Below are 23,349 nucleotides of genomic sequence, written 5' to 3'. Positions count from 1 at the left end.
TATAAAAAAATTTCTTTAGCACAACTCAAAGGAACTGGAAGTAACAGGAAGAAAACATGGTAGCCTGAGAAAGATACAGATGTGTATCATTCACTTCGGCTCTGTAAATACCTTACTTTGTATAACTGACATCTTTTCAGTGGGGTATTCTTGGGAGATTATGACTGGCAGATAATGAATAGTTTATTTTTAAATAATCTTGCATATGGCCAAAAGGACAGCATGAAAATAGTCCTAGCACTTCTTATGTTAAAGATTTAACTTTGAGTAATGCTTTTGAGGATTTTATGTCATTTTAAAATTAGTTTTGTGAATTATGGGATATCAAGATGTTGATTTTTAATCTTTACATTTTTAATGCAAAGTTGATCCTCTGTTCAGATACTGAAGGACACTGGCATTTGCTAAAGTATTAATAAATATTATTATTTCAACCACTATCATTTTTTTATTACTTCCACCTGTTAAGTGAACTATAGTTGCAGAAGAAAACCTCTGAGAAGGAAAACTGGGAGCTGGTACCTCATATTTGGGAAGGAGGAAACATATGAAGAACCATTTGAAAGCCTGTAACAAAGGAAAGTAGCCATATTGACCATACAGTGTTTCAAGGGTGGGTACAGGCATAAGGTAGATACTTTGTTAAGTCTCATCGTAATCAAGAAAATCCTCTATTTCAAAATCCTGGACAGAAAAAATCTTCCAGAATGCAAGGACTGTTTTCCTCTGCTATAGTAGTGACTTTGACAGGTATTCATGGAAAAATGTGAAAAGGTAGCAGAAAACAGCTGGCATGTGACTGGGAATAAGGCTGAAGCAGGATCAGGAGTAGCCCTCCTGCTGCAATTGGCAGTGTGAGGACTGAATGTGTCACTTTTCTCATATTAACCCCCCAAATGAAGCTGCCAACATGGTGTGCACACTGGTGAACACAGCCAGACACTCCGTGGAAGATACTCCTTTTAGCTCCTGTTTAATTTTAGTCAGATATTAAATATTTATAAACTTTTAACACAAAACAAGTACATGCAAAGTTACAAATATAAAAAATATAAGCACATGCGTATTTCAAATATCACTCTGGATTCTTATACAAAACTATTCAGTGCACACTGTAAGGCTAAGGACAACACAGAAGAGTTTCCTTTAAGTATTCAGTATTGGGTTGGCCAAAATGTGCCTTTGGTGTTTAAATAAAAATAAAAGACACATTTTTCATTTTCACTAAGAACTTTACCAAACAACATAGTCACTCTTTTGTTCCACTACCTTCTGCCATTTTTCAGGCAACGTCATAATTCTGTGTTCACAAAACTTTTTATCTTTTTGAGCAAAGAAATTTTCCAGATGCACTTTACAATCTTCCAGGGAATGGAAATTTTTTCCATTATGATAATTTTGTAGACTGAAATAAATGGAAAAAATCCAAAGATGCAACGTCTGAATACAACAGATGAATCAGAAACTCCCAGCCATGCTGGGTCATCAAAGAAATATGTAGTCTTGCGTTATCCTGATGGAAGATTATGTTTTCTATTGACTAATTCTGGATGCTTTTCGTTGAGTGCTGTTTTCAGTTGGTCTAATTAGGAGCAGTGTTTTCCAGAAGAATTCATAATAGAGGATTACTTTCCAATCCCACCATACACACATCTTCTTTAGAGGAAGACTGGCCTTTGGTGGTGGTGGTTCATTTTGCTCACCCTACAATTTCTTCCATTCTACGTTATTGTATCGTACCCACTGTTAATCAAAATCTGTTTTTAAAAACAAAGTGTTTTCAATCATTTCAGTAGAGAACTGCATGCGCAAATATGGTCAAGGTTGTATTTTTTTTTGTTGTTGTTTTTTTGCTTATGTGGAACTCAAACATCAAAGTGATTAACATAACTGAGATGGTGCAAATGGTTTTCAAGGTTCTATTTGGATATTTTGAGTATGTCAGCTATCTCCCGCGTGGTATAACATCGATTATTCTCAATATCTCAATTTGATCACTATCAACTTCAACTGGTATATCCAACTGTGGAGCATCGTCCAATAAGAAATCTCCAGCACGAAACTTCACAAACTACTTTGACAAGCTTGATCAGTTGCAGCCCCTTCTCCATACACTTCACAAATACATTTTTGCATTTTGGTTATCTTTCTTGAAATAATACAGCATGATATGCTGAAAATTTTGCTTCTTTTCTTCCATCTTCAATAGTAAGATGGCTATACAAAAATTTACCAATTGTGATGTTTTTTTCAAATGCATGCTGATACAAGAGCTGTCACATACAATCTAACAAAATTGTTTCGAATGAAGATAAAGACAAGTACTACTAGAGCCATCTTACAGAAAAAAAACCTAATGAACCTTTTAGCCGACCCAGCATTTATTGTCCTTATTGTTCAGTAGCTCAAGTCTTGTCTCACTCTTTGCAACCCCATGCTCAGACTGTACCCTGCCAGGCTCCTCTGCCCACTGGATTTTCCTGGCAAGAATACTGGAGTGGGTTGCCATTTCTTCCTCTAGGGGATTTACCTGACCTAGGGATTAAACCCACATCTCCTTAGTACCTTACAAAAAGTACCTTACAAAAACAGGTAATGCATTAGGTGGTTCAGATGTTAATTGCTCTAACAGAAAAAGTTTGTCATATGCAAATATGTTTTTACATAGGATACCACAAGGTGCAAGCTAGTAAAAACAGTACAGAATAGTGTCTATCTGCTAGGTGACAATATTGAACAATTCAGGAAATAATTTTACCTTCTTAAATAACAGTAATGGAATTTCTTTTTCTACTCTGAATGGATCAGATTTCTATCATCTCTAATTTATTTCTTTAAATGCCTCCCTTTTGATTCAAGTCAATTTTACAGAAACCAAGGACCTAATTTTCTTTTTTGACAATTATAAGACAGCAATAAAGAAATGCACATATTTCATGTACACTATTCTCTTCATCACATAACCTATATATGCTGTTATACTCTTACCAGTCCAACACTAGCACTGGTTCAGGAAAAGATTCAATCAAATGAATATGGAGTTTTTGTATCTGCATTCTCTATGTTAAAATCTGGGTTCACCTCAATTTAGTCACTCAATCGTGTCCGACTCTGCGACACCATGGACTGCAGGACGCCAGGTCTCCCTGTCCATCGCCAACTCCTGGAGTTTACTTAAGCTCATGTCCATTGAGTCCATGATGCCATCTAGCCATCTCATCCTCTGTCGTCCCCTTCTCCTCCTGCCTTCAGTCTTTCCTAGCATCCCTCCTGCCTTCAGTTCTTCCCATCAGGTGACCAAAGTACTGGAGTTTCAGCTTCAGCATCAGTCCTTCCAATGAATATTCAGGACTGATCTCCTTTCAGTCCAAGGGACTCTCAAGAGTTTTCTCCAACACTATAGTTCAAAAGCATCAACTCTTCAGCACTCAGCTTTCTTTACAGTCCAACTCTCACATCCCTAAGCAATGTCAAAATCATCCTGGGTTCCAGATAAACAACAGATTTGCTCTCAGTGTCTAGAAGGTAGTTTAATTAAGGTACCTTAATTATCTATACTTTATGTTACTAAAGAAAGGAATATCACTTGAAGGTGCTTTAAACATACAAAATGGAAGGCTGCCACCAAGGGCACCTCTTCCATATGTTGGAATTTTTTAGTCTCAGAAGCCTTTTGTATTATGTTCATTCCTTGTGAAGATGTCCTCTGCCCATAAGTCAAAGGTTGCATGAATATCCATTCTTGATGCAATAGATGGCTGTGTTACCTGCAAATGTAACCTGCAAAATGCAGAATATCCTTTATAGTTCTCTGCAGACACAGGACACATGCTCTCAACAGGGTGGACCCTGGGTCTATGAACTAAGGATTTCCAGTTTTGTTTTTTTGAATGAATATTATGTGGCCTCCTTCCAGACTTGGCAGAAATGCTATTCCCAAAGGGAAATGTAGTCAGGTGTTCTTGAAACAAATGAGAAAATTGCTACAAAATCACTGCTAAGATGGGACATTAGAATACTGAGCTAATGGGACTTGAATAAATAGCATCTCATGTCTGCTTGTCATTTCCCAGTGCTGTAAGCGCCAAGGGTATTATTATACAGGTAACAAGAGAGAAGCAAGAAATGAGACACCACCACTACAGGGCTGCAGGTAGACACTCCCTCCCCCAACCTGGCAAAGATTAAGAAGATAATGAAAACAGGAAGGTTGCCCCTATCCTACTATGAGAAAAATGAGGAAAGAGATGAGGAGGATCACAGGAGGGGAAGAAAAGAGGATCACACTTGCCCCCCTTTGGTAATAAGCCTGGGATTCTCTCTGGTACTGGGTGATGCACATTTGCTCCACCACTCGCTCCATTATCTTGATGTCAGTTTCGGTGAAGTTCTCCCCCTTGGTGGTGGTGGTGACTGTGTGTTGCTTGACTGTGATGTTGACACAGTCATGCACAAAGTTGTTCTGGTTACTATACCGATCCACTGGTCTGTAGTACACTTGGTTGGGGTAACGGTACATGTTTTCACGATAGTAACGGTCCTCATAGTCATTGCCAAAATGTATAAGAGGCCTGCTCATGGCACTTCCCAGCATGTAGCCACCAAGGCCCCCTACCACTGCTCCAGCTGCAGCAGCTCCTGCCACATGCTTCATGTTGGTTTTTGGCTTACTGGGCTTGTTCCACTGACTGTGGCTACCACCTTGACCCCAGCCTCCACCACCATGTGGCTGTCCCCAGCCACCACCATGGGGCTGACCCCAGCCACCTCCATGAGGTTGGCCCCAGCCACCTCCATGGGGCTGACCCCAGCCACCCCCTCCCTGAGGTGGATAGCGGTTGCCTCCAGGACTGCCCTGTCCCGGGTATCGGCTCCCCCCAGTGTTCCATCCTCCGCCAGGTTTTGGTCGCTTCTTGCAGAGGCCCACGTCACTCCACATGGCCACAAAGAGAACCAGGATCCAACTGCCTATGTGGCTTTTCACCATGATGACTTCTCTGCAAAATAAAGAGGGTGTCAGCATCAAATGCCCACGTAAGAATCACTTAAAGTCTGCAGCATAATGAATGACTGTATAGCAGTGGCATCAGCTATAAACATTCTAGGTCATAAATGTTCTTCACATTCCATACATCTCATGAAAGTAATTATAGGTAAAGTAGTAACACAACTCTTTCTCCTCTAAGGACAAAGTTGACCTTAAAATAATTCCTGGCTCATTTCCTAGTAACTTGATAAATACAGAATGCCAGCAACATTGCTTATGATAAAAATAACCTCTGATTGGTACACTATATCATAAATTGGAAGAAACTATAAATATCTGGTAGGTTTACCACGCTTTGAACTTCTTTAAAGTAGTGATTCTTGCAACTGGGCTTGTTCTTGTGAGGACCCTAGAAGCTCTGCCTATTGGGTTGTTATAAGGGATATTAGTTCCTGGAACCTTCTGAACCCTGGCATGGACCCTATGGAAGTGATTCTAATGTCCAGTTGGGAAGACCCCAAGGTAGGTGCTGAGATCATGAAATAATTTTCTGAATAGCTGGTTCATGTCCTCTTTCCTCATGTGGGAATGTGAGCAGGGAATGAGTCTCTTTGTTTGCTGCTATCTTCTTAGCGGGCCAGGGCAGAGCCTGGCACAGGGAAGGTAAACAATAGATATCTGTTAAATGAAGGAATTAACATCTTCTGAACATATAAATGCCAACAAGAATTTTATCAAAGGAATTCTCAATACAATAATTTTTGGAAACAGGAAACAGGCAAGATTTTGCAAACGTACCTATAAAGTAATTTTTCTTTCTATAGACAGACAATCGGGCTATTCAAAACGGGGTAAGAAAGGCTGTGTTCATAATATTTGCAGTCACTCACTCACTGAATGAGTCTTAGTTCAGCATTTAATGGTTCATGAGTGACTTATTTTCTCTTAATTTTTGGTGCAAAAAACACATATCTTACATATAATGCAAGCACAGTTTGGGAACAAAGTACCCTGCATGATAACCTATGAACCGTTGTGAATGTACATTCATCAGATTACAGATGAATGAATTGAAGATTCAGATCTTTCAGAATGAATATCTCACTTACCCTGGGTGGTTCCAGGGGCAGAGATTAAAGACGCACAGTAGAATGATCATTAAGCACTTTCTACTGTACCCCACATCAAACCACATGTTCCAAAATACCATTTGCCACAAAACCAAAAATGGCATATGCTGTAACGCTGACATTAGTCATCCTCAGCACTGGGACATCTTCAAATAAAAGTGTCACCAAATATTATAAAATTATTTTTCATGACCTTCAGAACTAAAGACTAACTTGGATAATATTCAGAGGAAGGATGACTAAACAATGAATTAACATCCCCTTTATGTTTTTACTATCATAACTGAAATGCCTGGGTATAAATAAAAATACATTTGAAAGTTATAAGGTCGGTTAAACTGCTCAGAATATGTCTACTAGAATTTCTGGAGTCTGTTTTGGGTAAGGGCCAGAGGGACAGGGTCCTGGGATATGCCAAATGGCCTCATTCTTGCACCTGGTCTTTTGCAGGCCTGCTTCCCTGATCTACTCTCCATTTGCACATGGGGTTCAGCTCTTGGCTTCCATGCTGCTCACAATTCTGCTCAAACACCTCAGGGAACTGAACATGAGAACTTTCTCGAAGGCTTGGTGTTTGATATGGAAGATGAAAGACCAGAAGAATTGAGGTGGCAGCCAGATTTCTGGATTGGACAATTCTGTGGACAGAAGACGGAAGGTGGAGCCAACCCATAGGAAGACAAATGAAGAGTGTCACTTTGACAATGCCATTATCAAGCTACACATGGGACAAGAGATACCAGCGAGTCTGGTAAGCTTGGTGAGTCTGGAGCTGAGGAACGATCATGGACTAGAGATACAGGCAACAGGACATAAGGCCATGGGCATATGTTGCTGATCACTACTTTAAAACTGAATATTAGAATAAAGCTGGATAATCATAAACTATATTAAGACAAAATCATTTTAAAATCAGTTGAGAATACAAAAGCAACAACATTTAATTATGAAAATCATAAAAAATTTTTTTGAAGTAGAGAATCATTTCTAAGAATAAGAAGAACTCAAAACTTAATGAGACCTTGGAGAATTTTCTGTTTGTGATAAAATAAGGAAGATCTTATATTATTTAATCTAAAATCTCACTGTACAAATTATGTTACAAAGATTAGCAAATTTAAGAAACATATCTGTGATTATAGTAAAATTGCTAGGAATGCACATTAGGTTTCTGAATGCCTGGCTGTGTTATGACACTTCATATAAGATGTTATCAGAGAATAGTCGGGTTGCTGCCTAATCCTCTAGCACATCAAGATATTAAGTATTTGATAACAGTCAATACCTATCTTTATTTTGGGGGCTCCAAAATCACTGCAGATGGTGACTGCAGCCATGAAATTAAAAGATGCTTACTCCTTGGAAGGAAAGTTATGACCAACCTAGATTTTGAACTGTTATTATGTTGGAAAAGACTCTTGAGAGTCCCTTGGACTGCAGGGAGAGCCAACCAGTCCATTCTAAAGGAGATCAGTCCTGGGTGTTCATTGAAAGGACTGATGCTGAAGCTGAAACTCCAATGCTTTGGCCACCTGATGCAAAGAAATCATGGTAAAAGACCCTAATGCTGGGAAAGATTGAGGGCAGGAGAAGGGGATGACAGAGGATGAGATGACTGGATGGCATCACCGACTCAATGGACATGATGAGTTTGAGTAAACTCTGGGAGTTGGTGATGGACAGGGAAGCCTGGCATGCTGCAGTCCATGGGGGTTGCAAAGAGTGGGACACAACAGAGCGACTGAACTGAACTAAATACCTATCACTAAGAAAAATACTCTTAGCAGACTAGGAATAGGAGGAAACCTGCTTAACTTAATAAAGATTATATAACAGAAATGGTAAACATAATTAATAGATAACGTTTGAATGCAGTCCCTTTATGATCAGAAACAAAACAAGGATGTCCCCTGTCACAGGACTGGAGATCCTTCCAGTGCCATTATTGTTATTTTAGTTGCTAAGTTGTGTCCGACTCTTGTGACCCCATGGACTGTAGCTCTCCAGGCTCCTCTGTCCATTAGATTTCCCAGGCAAGAACACTGGAGTGGGTGGCCATTTCCTTCTCCAAGGGATCTTCCTGACCCAGGAATCAAACCTGGATCTCCTCATTGATAGGTGGATTCTTTAACACTGAGCCACTTGGGAAGCCCTTTTCCAATGCCATATGCAAGGACAAAGACTGGTACAATAACTGTAAGAAAAGAGCTCCAGCTGTCATTATTTGGAATTAATGTGATCATATACATAGAAAATTCCACACACTTGGCAGAGGTAACAGGAGACTCAACTAGAGTTCAGCAAGGCTATGGATTGGTTTATAAAAATCAACAGCATTTCTCTATACCAGCAATAACTGCCTAGAAAAAAATTAATAGATAAGATAGTAATAATTTCAACCCATACTGTAAAGTGGGCTTTCCTGATAGCTCAGTTGGTAAAGAAATCACCGACAACGCAGGAAACCCCAGTTTGATTCCTGGGTCGGGAAGACCGACTGGAGAAGGGATAAGCTACCCACTCCAGTATTCTTGGGCTTCCCTTGTGGCTCACCTGGTAAAGAATTTGCCTGCAATGTGGGAGACCTGGGTTTGATCCCTGGGTTGGGAAGATGCCCTGGTGGAAGGAAAGGCTACCCGCTCCAGTATTCTGGCCTAGAGAATTCCATGGGCTGTATGGTCCATGGGGTCACAAAGAGTCAGATACAACTTTCACTATCATACTGTAAAGTATCTAGGATTGACTTAACTCAAAAGAAAGTAAGACTGGGGAAAAAGAAACTGAACACTACTAAAGAACACAGAAGATGATCTGTAAACATGGAAAGGTCTTGGTTGGAACCACCTGGTATTATAAAGATGTCAATTTCCTACAAATGAACTTATAATATGAATAATAATGACAATCAAAATTCTAGCTGGATTTTTTTTTTGAGGAATTCAATAAAGGATGAAGAAATGTCCACAAATAACAAACTCAACCTTAAAAAGGAAATGAGGTGAGAACCTACTGTTCAGTTCAGTTCAGTCACTCAGTCGTGTCCGACTCTTTGTGACCCCATGAATTGCAGCACGCCAGGCCTCCCTGTCCATCAATAACTCCCGGAGTTCACTCAGACTCACGTCCATCGAGTCGGTGATGCCATCCAGCCATCTCATCCTCTGTCGTCCCCTTCTCCTCCTGCCCCCAATCCCTCCCAGCATCAGAGTCTTTTCCAATGAGTCAACTCTTTGCATGAGGTGGCCAAAGTACTGGAATTTCAGCTTTAGCATCATTTCTTCCAAAGAAATTCCAGGGCTGATCTCCTTCAGAATGGACCGGTTGGATCTCCTTGCAGTCCAAGGGACTCTCAAGAGTCTTCTCCAATACCACAGTTCAAAAACCTACTGTTATCAAACATTAAATCCTAGTATAAAGTCATAGTAATAAATATGGTAACAACCTAGAAATGAACATATAGATCAAAGGAAGCAGAATGACAAGTTCAGAGATAAAGCCACATACATTGACTTTAGTACCAACTGGATAAATGATAAACTAACAAAACAAATCAATGAGAAAGGAAAGTTTATTTAGCAGAGACTTCTGGGAAACTGAAGGAAAATAAAAATCGGACCTTAATGTCACATGCAAAAGCAGGCTCTAAATGGATTAGAGACCTAAGTGTGAAAGTTAAAAGTTTTATGAATTAAAAAACTGTGTGGGGATTCCTAGAGATGTTTTGCAAGACTTATGACCCAAGACTTATTGCCTCTCCCTCTCTATTCTGCCTTTTTACTTTACTTCCTCACTTCCCCTCATTTCTGTTCTGTAAAGAACCTGGCATCCAGAACCCAAGAAGATGGTTATTTTAAGATGTTAGTCTGCCATCTTCTCGGTCAGCCAGCTTACTGAATAAAGTCACATTCTTTCCTTCAACATCTCATCTCTGATTCACTGGCCTGTTGTTCACTCAGTAGAGCAAGTCTGGATTTGGTAACAAATTTTACTTGCTGCTTGTGTTTAGCCAGCTCCGTTAGGGAATGTTAGGGCAAGGCTCTAGAAGCTGCTGGGACCATTTGTGCTGAGGATCTCTCCTTCAAGATTCCCTGAAGTGCCATCAGTGGCCCCAGGGCCTGGCAGTTGAAGCAAGGAATCAACAAACTTCTACAAGTCAACAGACCCAATTTCATAGCATTAGTTTTCTTCATTCGATAGCTGGCTCATTTGTTTGTGGTTTTGTGTGCCCTTTTCTATTAAGAGTTGACAAACTTGATTTTGTAGGGTTAAGTTGCTCTGGTGTGCACACTGAGAACATATTCCCCTCTAAATTTGGGCTTTTTCTTTACAGGACAAGCCAATTTGGTTGGGGTACTCTGTTGGAGATGGGAATTGTTGTTGGGCTCTACCTGAGTTGGAACCAGTTTATTGGGGAACTAGTTCTTTTGGGGGCAAGCCTACCCTAGTTGTGTGCTTGTTTTGGGCTATGTCATTTCAGTCATGTCCTACTCTTCATGACCTCATGAACTGTAGCCTTTCAGTCTCCTCTGACCATGGGATTCTCCAGGCAAGAATAACAGAGTATACTGGAGTATAAGAATACTGGAGTATACCAAGGGCATGGCAGTATTCTTGCCTGGAGAATCCCATGGACAGAGGAGCCTGGTGGGACACAGTCCAAAGAGTTGCAAAGAGTCAGACACAATTGAAGCGGCTTAGCATGCATGCCTCCAGAGGAAGGGCACAAAACAAGCACACAGTTGGGATTAGTTCATTTGTTTTGTAGGATAAATTTATTTACCTGAGCTGGAAACTGGTTCATCTATGTATTAGTACTGGAATTTGTGTCATTTATGTTGGAATTCACCTATTTTTGTGTGTGTTTTGGTGCTATGAAACTTATAAAAATGGGAAATATTTCATCTATCCTGAAGAAAAGCTTTGGGGGACATATATTAGATATGCTAAGATCAGAAAAGCAATGGGCCTGAATGGCTCACAATTACACACTCTTGCAATTAGAAGTGTTTTGCAAAGGAGAGGAACACTCTGATAATAAATGAAGAGGCTTGGGGACTCCCTTGGACTTGAGGCATCTGATTCTAATTTCCCTACAGGAGCCCTGGGTAACTTTGACAGTGGAGAGCTTCAGCTTCAGCTTGGGGAGCACCCCCTGTGAAGGAAATTCCATTTATAAAGCATTTTGGACAAAGGTCACAGGTCTAATGAAACTGGGAAGTCATGTTAATGTGACTCTCTAGCTGGCTAGATTTTGTTTTATTCTGGATACTTTGGTAACACACAGACATCTGATACTAATTGCTTGAGCTATTAAGGAGAAGTACTTCCTTTAAGATCTTCACCCTCCTCACACTCGCTCATTCCTTTCTTCTCAAACCGTCTGCAAACAGACTAATAGCTATGGAACTCTAGCTAGGGTTATTCTCTGGAGTGTTTTGAAGGCCTAATAGCCTACTGTGCCCCAATAGCTGCCTCCCAAGCAGGTCAGGGCTCTCCTTTCCTCCTTCTCCCTTAGGCTGAGTACCAGGCCAATTAATATTGTGAGGGCGTGGGTCAGGCACTTAAAAGCCATTAAGGTGCCTGTCTCTTGAAGTCTCTCGTGACAGGATAAGTGGGTAACAGAATGGACCACACTATTACAGCATCTGACTCTGAAGGAGGAAACAAACAGAACAGGCTCCATCTTGAAAGCAGGACCCATGTTGGGCTGGACTGCGGACTTTGAGCTATATGCCCAGTATCTATGGTAATGATACACTAACAGGAAAACCAGACCCACCCACCGCCCCCCCAGATGGAAGAGTCCCAGGGCTCATATCTGGACTCTCAGTAGCCTAAAAGAATACCCTAATTATCTGCATAACTGAATAGAATCATAAATTCTATTATGCTTATTGGGGTATGACCACAGGCCTATTGATAATTGTCCACTGTTAACTACCTAGGCTTAAGGCATATGAATCACAGGTTAACTTTGATTGTATCTTTCTTTTCTTTTGTTCAGACTAGTTTCAAGGAATTTGGGGAGGTGGGTTTGAGCACGTACACTTAGGATATATAAGGTTTTCACAAAAACTGGTCAGAGTCCTTGGCTAAGAGGAGACTCTGCCTTGGGCCCGCCGGTGTAATAAACTGTACTCCACTATCTGCATTGTCCTTCTGAGTGAGTTTGTTTCCCGGAACTTGTGGCTACAACAATTCCAGCAAGACAACTTCTGTGCACTGTGAAGCACACACTGGTTCAAGCAAAACAGTGACCCATTCCCCCTGGCTACAATCTTCCTGGTAGGACTATGAGACGGATTCCTCAGCCTGTCTTTCTTATCTTCACCTCTTTCCCCCCTCAGTCTGGACTGATTTACAGGAGCCTAAATTGTTGCCTCTGTGTCTTCCCAAGAGCTAAGCTAAATGAGGAAAGATAAAACTTTCCAACATAGGTAAATGGGCATGTCAATCCTTCAGTATCATTCAAAAAAAACCCCCACGAAACTGTGTTTTACAAAAGTAGTCTTTACAGTACCAGAAGTGTGGTTCCAAAAATAATCCAAATCCCATCAAAACTTTTACTACTCCCCAGACCTTCCCTGGTTATGTTAAGAGGCCTGTAAGTATTAAACAAAGGGGAAACAAAGTCATTTTAGGAAAAACTTGCCTGTATTGAGATGCAAATGTCTTCTCAGGAACCCTCATTATGCTGTCTTTTTAAAATGCAAATTTTAGAGAAGGTAAAGTAATTTAGAAGTTGGGTTGGCCAAGATAATTAGAATTCCTAAGTGCTTTTTATGCAAATATTTAGCTATCTAGCCAAGTGAGTTTGACTTTTTTCCATCTATGAGAAATCCAATTTTAATTCAACCTCATATGTAAACTGATGGTTTTTTACATTGCCTGACTCAGGACTGCAATCTTGAAATAAGAATTGAGGCCTCTCTGTATGTATCTTTGTCTTTGGATAACATTTGCTGCAGCTGATTTGTAAAAGAGCTCTATTTAATTGGTTTAAATAAAAGTAAGTGCTTACAAACCAAACAATTCTAAATACAATTAAGCTAAATGAGCTCCAGGTTCACGTGAGCTGGGAAATATCTAATATTAAATTATATTTGGTATCTATGGTTGTTTGTTGATACAACTTGTCAGTAAGGAAAGGGACTTGATGTGAAGAAACTTTTAAGGAAAGAAAATGCAAATGAAGATAAGAGCTTTGAGTGAACTTTCAGAAATAATTATATTTTAGGATATCTCCAGATATTCAACAACTTGAAAGTTAAAATTGTGCTAAAATAAATTAATTGATGGAAAGTTCATGAAACATGGACCCTGAAAAAGTAGTTTTGTACATGATCAGGACTAAGTTTGAAACAAATTTAATTAAATAAATGAATCTTGAAAGTAACTTGGTACAAAATAAATTTGGCTTTCTTCTCCTTTGATAACAGATTATAAGTATTTCTACCTTTTAAATAATCTGTTCTATATTTGCCTTTGAAATCATTCATTGTCATTTTGGCTAAGTAAATATTGTTTCACAGTGACCTATGATCCTGTTGTGTTTTAAAACACTTTTTCTTAATGCTCTTTTGACAAGACTTCCCAAATCAAATTACAATAAAGTTCCTTTGATCTTTAGCTAACTTTGGGGTGCCTCAAAGGGCCCCTGAGACACACCAAAGGGAGATATTAAACTAATTAGATTCACTTGGTATGTTAAACTACATGGCAAGTGTTATCCAATGAATAATAAATCTTAAATTATATGATAAATGATACCGATATGCTAGAGATTATACGGAGTTCTTAAAAATGTGCTATGTCCTGGTAGAATATTATCAGTCATAATTCTAGTTCTATTACCTGAAACTATTGTATGTCACAGCAGTAACCAGGTTACTTTGTCAACTGCATCATAATCAGATTTAAAGTGCCTTCTTAAGTCTTTTGTCATTATACAGTTATGGTTTCACTTTGTTGCCTCTGTAAAAATGCCTCCTCTTTAAGGTTTATAAAAAGGACTTTCGGATAAATCCAAGTTTCTGAATTTTAGACCGTAATGCTGAACTAGTAATACATTGAAGAATTCTAATGGGAAACTTGATGGCTTCATAAAGCTGTTAACAAAAAGGATTAGTTACATAGGACTGAGTGAACTGATAAATTGTTATAATTTTTATGGTTTCTATCTAAAAATAACTGGCTTAAATCTGTGTTTTCCAGGTGTAAGGAAAACTTCCTTAACCTCTGACTTATAGTAATTTGGTAAATTATATCCTTTGTAAGCAAAGGTAAAACTTAAATCTTTTTCTATCTGGTTGATCCTCCCAGTAGCATATGCTTGTCTCAAAGATTAAGCTATGCCACGGCCAGTACAATGAAACTGAAGCTAGCTCGTTAAATCAGCTATGGCTCCTGTGGTCACTAGATTATTGCAACTGGACTACAACTAGTCATACTAATCATTGCTTTACTTGATTCTTCGTTTTTAAATTGCGTTTTGTATCTCCCTGTTGCACTATGTCATTATCAGTGTTACTAGCTGCATTACTTATATCCTGACTAATTTATACGATAGTTGTCTCTTGCAGTAACCAATGTATAATCAGGCCTCCAACAAAACTTCTACGGCTAAACATCTTGAGAAAATAGATCACATTTATAACATAAAATAATTATAATAGTGTGATTCTAGGTATGGGAAGAAGCAACAATGGAAAATGTCTCCTGGATGACAACTAGACAGAATCCAGAGAATCTTTAATTATTCATGGGGGTCTAATCCAAAATTTAGCACCTGCAGTGGTACATCAAGAAGTTTTGCCTGATCTGGGATGAACCTCACAGCACTGTGAAGCAAAGTTTGATCATGAAATGTCTCCCAAATATTAGTCAAATTCCTGACCAAGAAGGGAAGACCTGAGAAATGGAATCAACAACTGAAGCCCTCTACTGTGAGCTGGTGAACCCCAAGTCAACTCAGGAAGGAGAAAACTAGGAAAGAAAACTCAGGAAGGAGAATACCTGCCATCTAGCAGTCACCAGATTATACCACTCCCTATGGTGAACCTTGAGGAAACTTGAGAATACAGGATCACAGGCCCCAGACAGCTGAATTACATATCAAGGAAATAATAATGAGTCCTGACTCTTGCATCTTCCCATACACAGAAAAGTGCAAAATTTCTTAACTTGAGAAACCCTCCTGGGTCTGAAGTCCAATATTTCTAAGCTGACAAGTATAAAGTAGACACTTTCCAAGGAGAACAAAAAGAAAACAAATCTCAATATTTGGAACCCTGGTACCAAAGGCAGACACTCCCAGATTCAACTGACAAACAGAAAGATCACTATCCCCTTTTCCTACAAGATTGTCAAATGGACCTTGACAGTGGGGAACTGTTGCAGAGAAGAACCAATTCTGACTCCATGTTGGAACTGTTTCTTTGACTTGCTTTTTGTTGCTGCTGTTATTATAATCATATATAATGGCCTGCCTCAGAAAACCCAGTCCCTCTGCCTAACTGTTGGACTGAAGTGCCTTTGTTCAGCTCACAGGGAGATAATCTGACACTTCCCACCTGTGAATGGTTGCAGGAAAGAAGAGATTAACATATCCCTTCCACAGGCTGGCCATTTCTGGAGATGTCTTGCAAGACATGGGTCTTTTTTACTTGACTTCCACACCGCTTCTCCCTCTTTATTCTGCCTTTATTTCCTCATCTTCCTACCGTCTCTGTTCTATAAAAGAACCTGGCGTCTAGACACTGATATTTGTTTTGAGACATTAATCTGCCATTTTCTCAGGCAGCCAGCTTTCCAAGTAGTCATATTCCTTGCCTCATTAAAAAAAAAAAAATCTGTGTGGGAGGGATTACCTTTCTATCCAATTATAAAAACTGACATTGAATCAATCATTAAATAAATTTTTATGGGACAGCTAGTATGTACCAGTTTTTAAATGGAAAACTTGACCTTACATCAAAAGAAATGGAGAAAAAAGTTACTGTACAATAACTATTGATTACTTGAACAAATATTTATTACATGTCTTCTAATATTACTGTTCTGTGGCTGAGGACACAGTGGTAAGATATTTAATTTGTGGGTTTGAGGACTACAGGGAGATAAGCGTCTGGAGCCTGAAACAGTGCGAAGCCATTAAAGTGGCTTAGGAGAATCACATCACAGATTTTTTTTTTTCTTTTTTTTTAAAGTTCACCCTTACTGTTGTGTAAAGAGAAAATTTTGAGGGATAAGAATGGAAATGGTGAGACCATTTAGAAAATGATTAAAGGAAGATGGTGGTGTAATCTGGGACTGTGACAAAACAGCAAGGAGCTGTGAAAAATGGGATGTATTTTGTAGAAAAAAACAATTAAGCTGATAGAGTGGATGAGAGAGTGAGAGTTGACCAGGTTTGTGGCTTTTGGAACTAGGTAGATGGTGCTGACGCTACCTAATGAAAACGAGAAAACTGATGAAGGGCCAGGCTTGTGAGAAAAAATGAAGTTATAGTTTGGATATATTAACTTTGCTACATCCATGAGCCATTCAAGTGAGAGCATCAATTTATGTAATTGTTATAAGAATCTGAAACTCTTACTCAGTAGAGACAAACATTTGGGCAGTTCACCTGAGACGTAGCATTAAGAGCCACAGGGAGTGAAGGGCTCACACTCTTAGCTACCCAACCTTCAGCAATATGGGTGCCAAAATCCAAAAGAAAATACCACCAAGTTGATTTTGATATTTTAGTGAAAGAATACACTGTGACCAATAAGGATTATTTTAGGAATACAAGAATGGCTCAGAATCATGAAATCAATTAACCTATTAGTAGGTTAAGGAGAAAAAAAAGATTCTCTGATGTTGCAAAGTTTTCAATTAAATCAAAGTTCTCACTTAAATTCAGGAATCAGTGCTTTCCCGACTTTTTAAGTTTCAGATGTTGAAAAAATTTCTATAGAACTAGAAGTAATACACAGCCCACACCCTATCTTAACATAAAGAGGAAAAGCATTCTCATGAATGAGATTAACAAGACAAGAATGTAAGTGATGGCTGCTATTTTAGACAGCTATGGAGAAAGCCAGGTATGATTTTCTATCTGGAAAATACAGGACAATCATCCAAAAATGCCTTCAAATAAATGAATGAGCTTATTTATTAGGGTGGCAGTTTTTGAACTCAACATATAGAAAAGAGTGAATACTCAAATTAGTTGTAATTACTTAGAAGATTTAGCGTGAAAAAAAATTCCACTCATTAATGGCAACAAAAAATTCAAACTAAGACTTAATCTAATAATAAATAGTAGAACTTAGACCAAAAAAGCTGGAAGACTGGAAAAAAAAGAAAGACAGGCAAGGTGTATGGTTGGGAAAATCAAGATTGAAGATTTTGAAAGATACCAATTCAACTCCAATTAATCATTAAGTCAATACAATTTCAGTCCTAATTCAAAGAGGATTTTAAAGAATATAGTGATACTCAAAATTAAGAAGACTGAAGAAATTACTGAACAGGAAGAAAATCTAGGGTACACTTGGCCTGCCAAGTATCAGAATGGATTGGAAAGCTATAATAAATATGATCAAGTGGCATTAGTGAATAAGCACAATGGCAGAGCGATGGAATGAGAGAGAAGGAACAACAACAACAAAATCCATATATTGTCCCATTCATCTTATTCCCTTTTATACATGGGGATTGAGAATCAGAGCTGGTAGGAACTTATGTCCAGTGGTCATGTGCCAGGAGCCAAATTTTTGATACTCAAAATATGTTATACCCTTGAGACTTATTTAAATTGGAAACTGGCACCAAACAGTCCCTCTACCCATCCTTGCCCTGGGGACATTTCCAATTTTTCATAAGCTAAGTGGAACTCATTTGTCATATTTTCATCTTTTGAGGTCACTGTCCTTATAAAGAGTCTAATGCAAGCTATACAAAAATTTACAAACCATTTTGAGGTGGAGGTTTTTCCAGTGACACTGAGGCCTAACCCTGGACTGAATAGGGCAAACAGTCCCCAGTCTGGTCCATCCTCAGAGTGATGTGAAGAGCTTTAAGAAAAGCAACACAGCTAGAGTCTACATCAGGCCAACAGCCTGGGATTATCTAGTGATGGGATTTAGTAATCTATAATAAGGCTTCCAGGGAACTGCACTCCTAGCCAATCTTCTGAGCTTGTTCTCAGGAAGAAAACAATTAACATAATGTTTTGCATAAAAGGGAACACCTCCCTTGACGTGATCACACAATATTAGAACAGCAATAAGCAGAACATGGTTAGGAGAGAAAGGATGAACAAACTGAGAAAAAATTCTCCCAACTGTAAGAACTGCTAAACATGCTATTCACTCAAAGATTATTTTGCTGTAGCCATCACAGCTTTAGACACAGTCAGGTTTTGAATGTTTCATATGTAGCAGTTCACAGTTGATAAACTGGTTGCCTTGGAAAAGGAAATAAGATCTAAAAAGGGAGAATGCAATACGTAAGTTAAAACTACAGCTTAGAAAAACTGTTACCTCATAAAACCTTTTGTCTGTTGACAGTTACCTTCAGTGTTGATTCGGTGCAGGAATGTTAGGTTATTGCTTTTATTATACTATTTTTTAAATGGCTACTTCTTACATAACTCAGAATGATTCTAGAGAAAGCTATGTCCCTTTCCCTGCAAAATCAAGATGATTTTACAAGAAAGTGATATAATAGGTGTGGGTTACATATATAGATCCCAGTGGCCTCCAGAGCAAGGATTTGTGATCCCAGACTTTCAGTCCCTTATCTTCTTGAAACAGTTGGGCACTTTCAACCATCACAAGACCAGAGAGATTCTGCAGGGTACCTACATCTGCTGTGATTCAGCTCAAGTTGGATCTGTGTCTCTGGGAAGACAGATGCTTCAGCTTGGTTGAAACTGTTCAGTTTTCAAATATATTCAGAAGTCCTTAAAAAAAAAAAAAACTATAATTGATAAATCTAAGAATGGATTATTTAATAGAATAACAGTATATAAATTATTAAACCACTAATGAATCTACTCAAGGAAAAAAATATGATAGTATTTTTAAAAAAGAGATGACGCTGACTAAAAAAAAGCAGCAAACATGACACTGAACTCTCCTCCCATACACAGAAAACTGTGGGTCCATTTTTTATTCAGATTTTCCACATATGCATCCATGTCTGAGTAATCTTACTTTGACCTGTCACTTTTTTCCTATATATCACAGAGAGGCTCTAAAATTATGCCACGTGATGGTTACACAATGTTCCTTTCAGTTAAAGTGCTATGATTTTCTTAGCTGCTGCCCTGCTATTTTCTTAATACCTTTAGGTTGTCTCTGGACTGGATCTAATTTTAGATCATTCTGAGCCCTGTGGGTGAATGCAGCTTTTCTTCTTTCCTTATTTCTTCCATTGCAGGTAAGTTCCCAGGAGTGGGGTTTCAGGGTCATGGCTTAAAGGATCACCAGACCATTTTTCACAAATTTCATAGATTCACAAATGTCCCCCAGTGCAGTGTGACTAGGGAAAGAATAAATGTATACATGCTAAAGGTCAGTTTTACACAGTTAATCTTGGCAAACTCCTGAAGTAGGTGTAATTTCCTCTATTTTATAAATGGACAAAAGGACGATGACGAAATTAGGTCCCAAATTGTAAAATTAGCTGCAGAGCCATATTTCTAACTCCAAAGCCTTGCCACCTCACATAAACGAATATGCAAATTTCTAGGTAACCTTCCAGTAGTGGTTGCTGTTACTGTTTTTACTAGTAGTTGTAAAACGATAATCCAGACTTGCTTTGATTTGTATTTTATTCCATAAATGATTCTTCATTTCACCATTTATCTTTTTATAATCTTGATATTTTTCTTTCACAAGTATGAAAAATTTGCATCAGATACAAATCATATACATAACTCCGTTTTCTTTCCTTTTCTGGTTCTTTTTCATCGTTCTTTTTCACTGAGAGCGCCTCAGTGTCTCCGTAGGAAAACTGTTCCTTTTTATAGTTAATTTTCAAATTTGAGAAAGCTGTTCATTTTCCAGAGGTCTGACATTTTATTCAATTTTCTGTTCTTATTTTTCTCTGACAACTTGTGAAAATTTTTAATCCTATTCTATACGGAATCTTTTGCAAGGAAAGGTAACACTTCAAAGGTTCAGCATTCGGGAAACTGCTTAATAAACAGTGATTGCTCTTAAGTACAAGAAAATAACCTGGCCATGAGATGAGGATAACCATCATCAGGGAAGTGAAACTGCTTTGTTAAGAATCTGGAGACGAGGAAACTGAAAAACAAGATGGTGAGGATGGTGGTCTTATGATTTTAAAAAATCTATTTGCTACATATGGTACCAAAAGAAAAGAGAGGGGGGAAAAAACGAAAAAGAACAGCAAAAAACGGACTTCTCCTCGTTGTTTAATAATCAAACGTGTGAGAAAACAACAACAACAACAAAAAAAACGTGAAGGTGCCACCCTTACTGGCAGATGAGGGTGGTTCTCCAAGAGGCGCCTGATCCCCTCCCCTCAGTCTCCTGAGGGCCGAGTTCCCTCCTTCAGTCGAGACAGCGAAAATATCGCTTTGCTTTTGGGTCGACCACATCAGAGCTCCCAGGAAACACTGCTCCCGGTACCTGGATTTCTCTGGAGAGAGGGCCGGGTCGCCCATGACTCCCCTCGCCGAGGCTGAAGCCCAGGCCACGCACGCCCGCCCGAGCCGATCCCCAGGGGGCTGCCAGAGACCCACCCGCTGCGGCTACCCAGGTACCTCCCAGCCGCGTGATGGCAAGCAGGGCCGCCTCTCGGGAGGAGTTCGGCAGCAGCGGCTGGGGGCCCACGGTCGCTCCGGCACTCCTCACGGCCGAGGTCTGGCCCCGTTGGGCGCCCGCTTCTTCCCCACCCCCCACCCCCAATTCCGCGTCTCCGCTGGGCTTCGGGAGGGCCCAGAGCCCGGGGCCTCTCGCTTGTTCTTCTGATCTCCCCAGCGGTTCCTCGGACCTGCGGCCCCTCTACCGGTGCGATCCGCCCATGCCACTCCCGCAGTGGACGAGCGTGGGAGGGGGCTAGATTCCTACACACCACCCACATACTTCAGGAGGGGGACCAGCCAGCCGCGGCCCCCGCCCACATTCCGAGTAAATGGAGCTCTCCTAACCAGGAGGGCAAAACCGAGCGGTGGCTGGCAAAAACCAACGAGCACGCTAAACAGGCCCGACGTTCCCCGCGCCCGCCGGAAGCCCCCAGTCCTCCTCACGGTCAAGGTCTGCCTCCCAGCCAGTCCGATCCGGCTGAGTGCCCTAGGGCCTCGGCCGCAAGGCCGGGGGCGGCCTCCGCTGGGGGTTTAAAGGACTACGTGGCTATTTACCTGCCTCTGGGAGAGAAGACGCTCTCAGCTCTGCGGCTGTCAGCGACTGGCAACTAGGGCTGGTGAGTCGCCGTGCAGAGGAGGAGCTGCGGGGGCGGGGAGGCGACGGCGCGCGCACGCTCAGGCGCGCCCGCTGCGGGCGCCCGGGGTTTACCGGCAGACCCAGGAATCTAAGTCCCTGGGAAAAACGAGTTGAGACTAGCATAAACGCTAGCATCAACTAACACCGCCTCCCTGGCTCATCACTCCCTGAAATTGCTTGTTGACGATAAAAATCATCTTTAGAGGGAAAATCGGCCAAAGCCCCAGCTTCTCGTTACGTAATGGAGAAAATGAAAGATTAGGGAATGAGAAAGCAATTTCGGGAACTCTGGTAACCAGAAATTTCTGAAAAGGACAAAAATTCTACTACCCTGGATTAAGCCCAATGTTTGTGAATTTTCAGATTAAAATTTGAGGCCTAGAAAGGATATTAGCCATCACCTGCCGTCATTTACTCAGTTCCTGCTCGTTATTTACAAAGTAAATGATTTAGATTATGATATTCATAAGTGAGGGAAATGCACTCCATTTAACAAGTCCATTCTGCACATTACCTGAGATTTCTTGTATAAAACATGGTGTGTTTTTGATCATTATTACTGCCAAAATTTTATGTAGGGGTTTGTCTCATGTGAAGGATGGCAAGTGTTAGAAGACATATGTTAGGGTTAGAGGGATCATATACATCATTATCCAAATTTGGGCACTTTTGAGAGTACCAATATTAATTATGCCGGGGCAATGGGTATAAACCTGGGAAAAATGAGATATCTAGCCCCCTTGTTATGGGCAAGAGGCTCCACTAAGCTTGCAAGGAAAGAGGTTTAAAAATATTGAGACACCCATTAGGTTAAACATCTCAGGGTGGATCTCTCAAATAGGATGGGGACAAGTGAGGGAGGGGAGAGGCCAGAAGAATTGTGTAGAATGAGGTGATGTATATATAATGTGGATGGGGGCCTGAAAGTTCTGCTGGGAAGGAGAAATGAGAGGTCTATAAAACATGACGATGGGATGAAGATGATTCAGTAGCAGAAATGGATTGTGGCCAGTTAGAAATGAGTATTAGGCAGCAATGCCAGGGCTGTTTTCTATCCAGTCAGTCTTACATAATGATTAAGTTGACACTACTTTTAGATCCTTACCTTCTTTCCTCAGAGATTGTTTATTGTGAGGTGCATTGGGGGCAGTGAAGCATCTCTTTGAGTCTTGAGCTGGGTGGAGCTGGGAGTGAGTGACCAGATCAGGCTGGGCAAGGGATTGACTTTCCCCTGCCAGAAGGGGCAATGTACAGCTCGTTTAGAAGATGCCGAAACTCAGCCTTTTTTCCTCAAAAGAATCCAATGTCAACTGGCTGAATGCTTTCCTTCCCTCCCCCAACCAAGAAAATGCTCAGAAGGTAATATAGTTTGTGAGGGTTTGAGGGAACCAAATGACATTGCCTTTGGTCCTATTCTGGATATTGTTGCCATGTAGCAACTACTCCAAAACTTAATGGTCTAAAGAAACCACCATTTTATTATGCCCATGAATTGTGTAGGCCAAAGAGTTGGACAGGCACAATGGGGACTTGACTCTGCCCCATGACATATGAGGCTGCTGTTGGGAAGACTCAGTGTCTGAGGTTGACGTGATAGCTAGGAATTGGAATCAGTTCAGTCACTTGCTTGGCTGGCACCTGGGCTGGGAGGACTTGAAAATCAGGTGTACTGATTGAAGTGCCTTCACATGACTTCCCCATGTGGCCTGGCTTCCTCCCAGCATAGCAGTCTCAAGTTTGATGAGCTTCTTACCTGGCTTAAGAAGTC

The 23,349-nt window shown here is 40.3% G+C and overlaps 1 protein-coding gene across 2 annotated transcripts; it reads right to left on the bottom strand.

Annotated features, from left to right (window-relative positions):
• Positions 1-957: 957 nt before the first annotated feature.
• PRNP (prion protein) lies at positions 958-21,551 on the bottom strand. 2 transcript variants are annotated; one of them, NM_001009481.1, is given in 3 exon segments: positions 974-4,997; positions 18,972-19,069; positions 21,500-21,551. In NM_001009481.1, a coding segment is annotated over 1 exon segment (771 nt). In that variant the 5' UTR covers positions 4,988-4,997; positions 18,972-19,069; positions 21,500-21,551; the 3' UTR covers positions 974-4,216.
• Between the last annotated feature and the right edge of the window lie 1,798 nt (positions 21,552-23,349).

Source organism: Ovis aries, chromosome 13 (assembly GCF_016772045.2).
Source record: "Ovis aries strain OAR_USU_Benz2616 breed Rambouillet chromosome 13, ARS-UI_Ramb_v3.0, whole genome shotgun sequence".
In the NCBI taxonomy this organism is placed as follows: domain Eukaryota; kingdom Metazoa; phylum Chordata; class Mammalia; order Artiodactyla; family Bovidae; genus Ovis; species Ovis aries.
Note: the sequence above shows the minus strand (reverse complement) of the source record. Positions and strands in the feature narration are given on the sequence as shown.

What these genes read in the sequence shown, in the direction of transcription:
- PRNP (XM_060396838.1), bottom strand. Translation starts at nt 4,987, where the DNA reads ATGGTGAAAAGCCACATAGGCAGTTGGATCCTGGTTCTCTTTGTGGCC.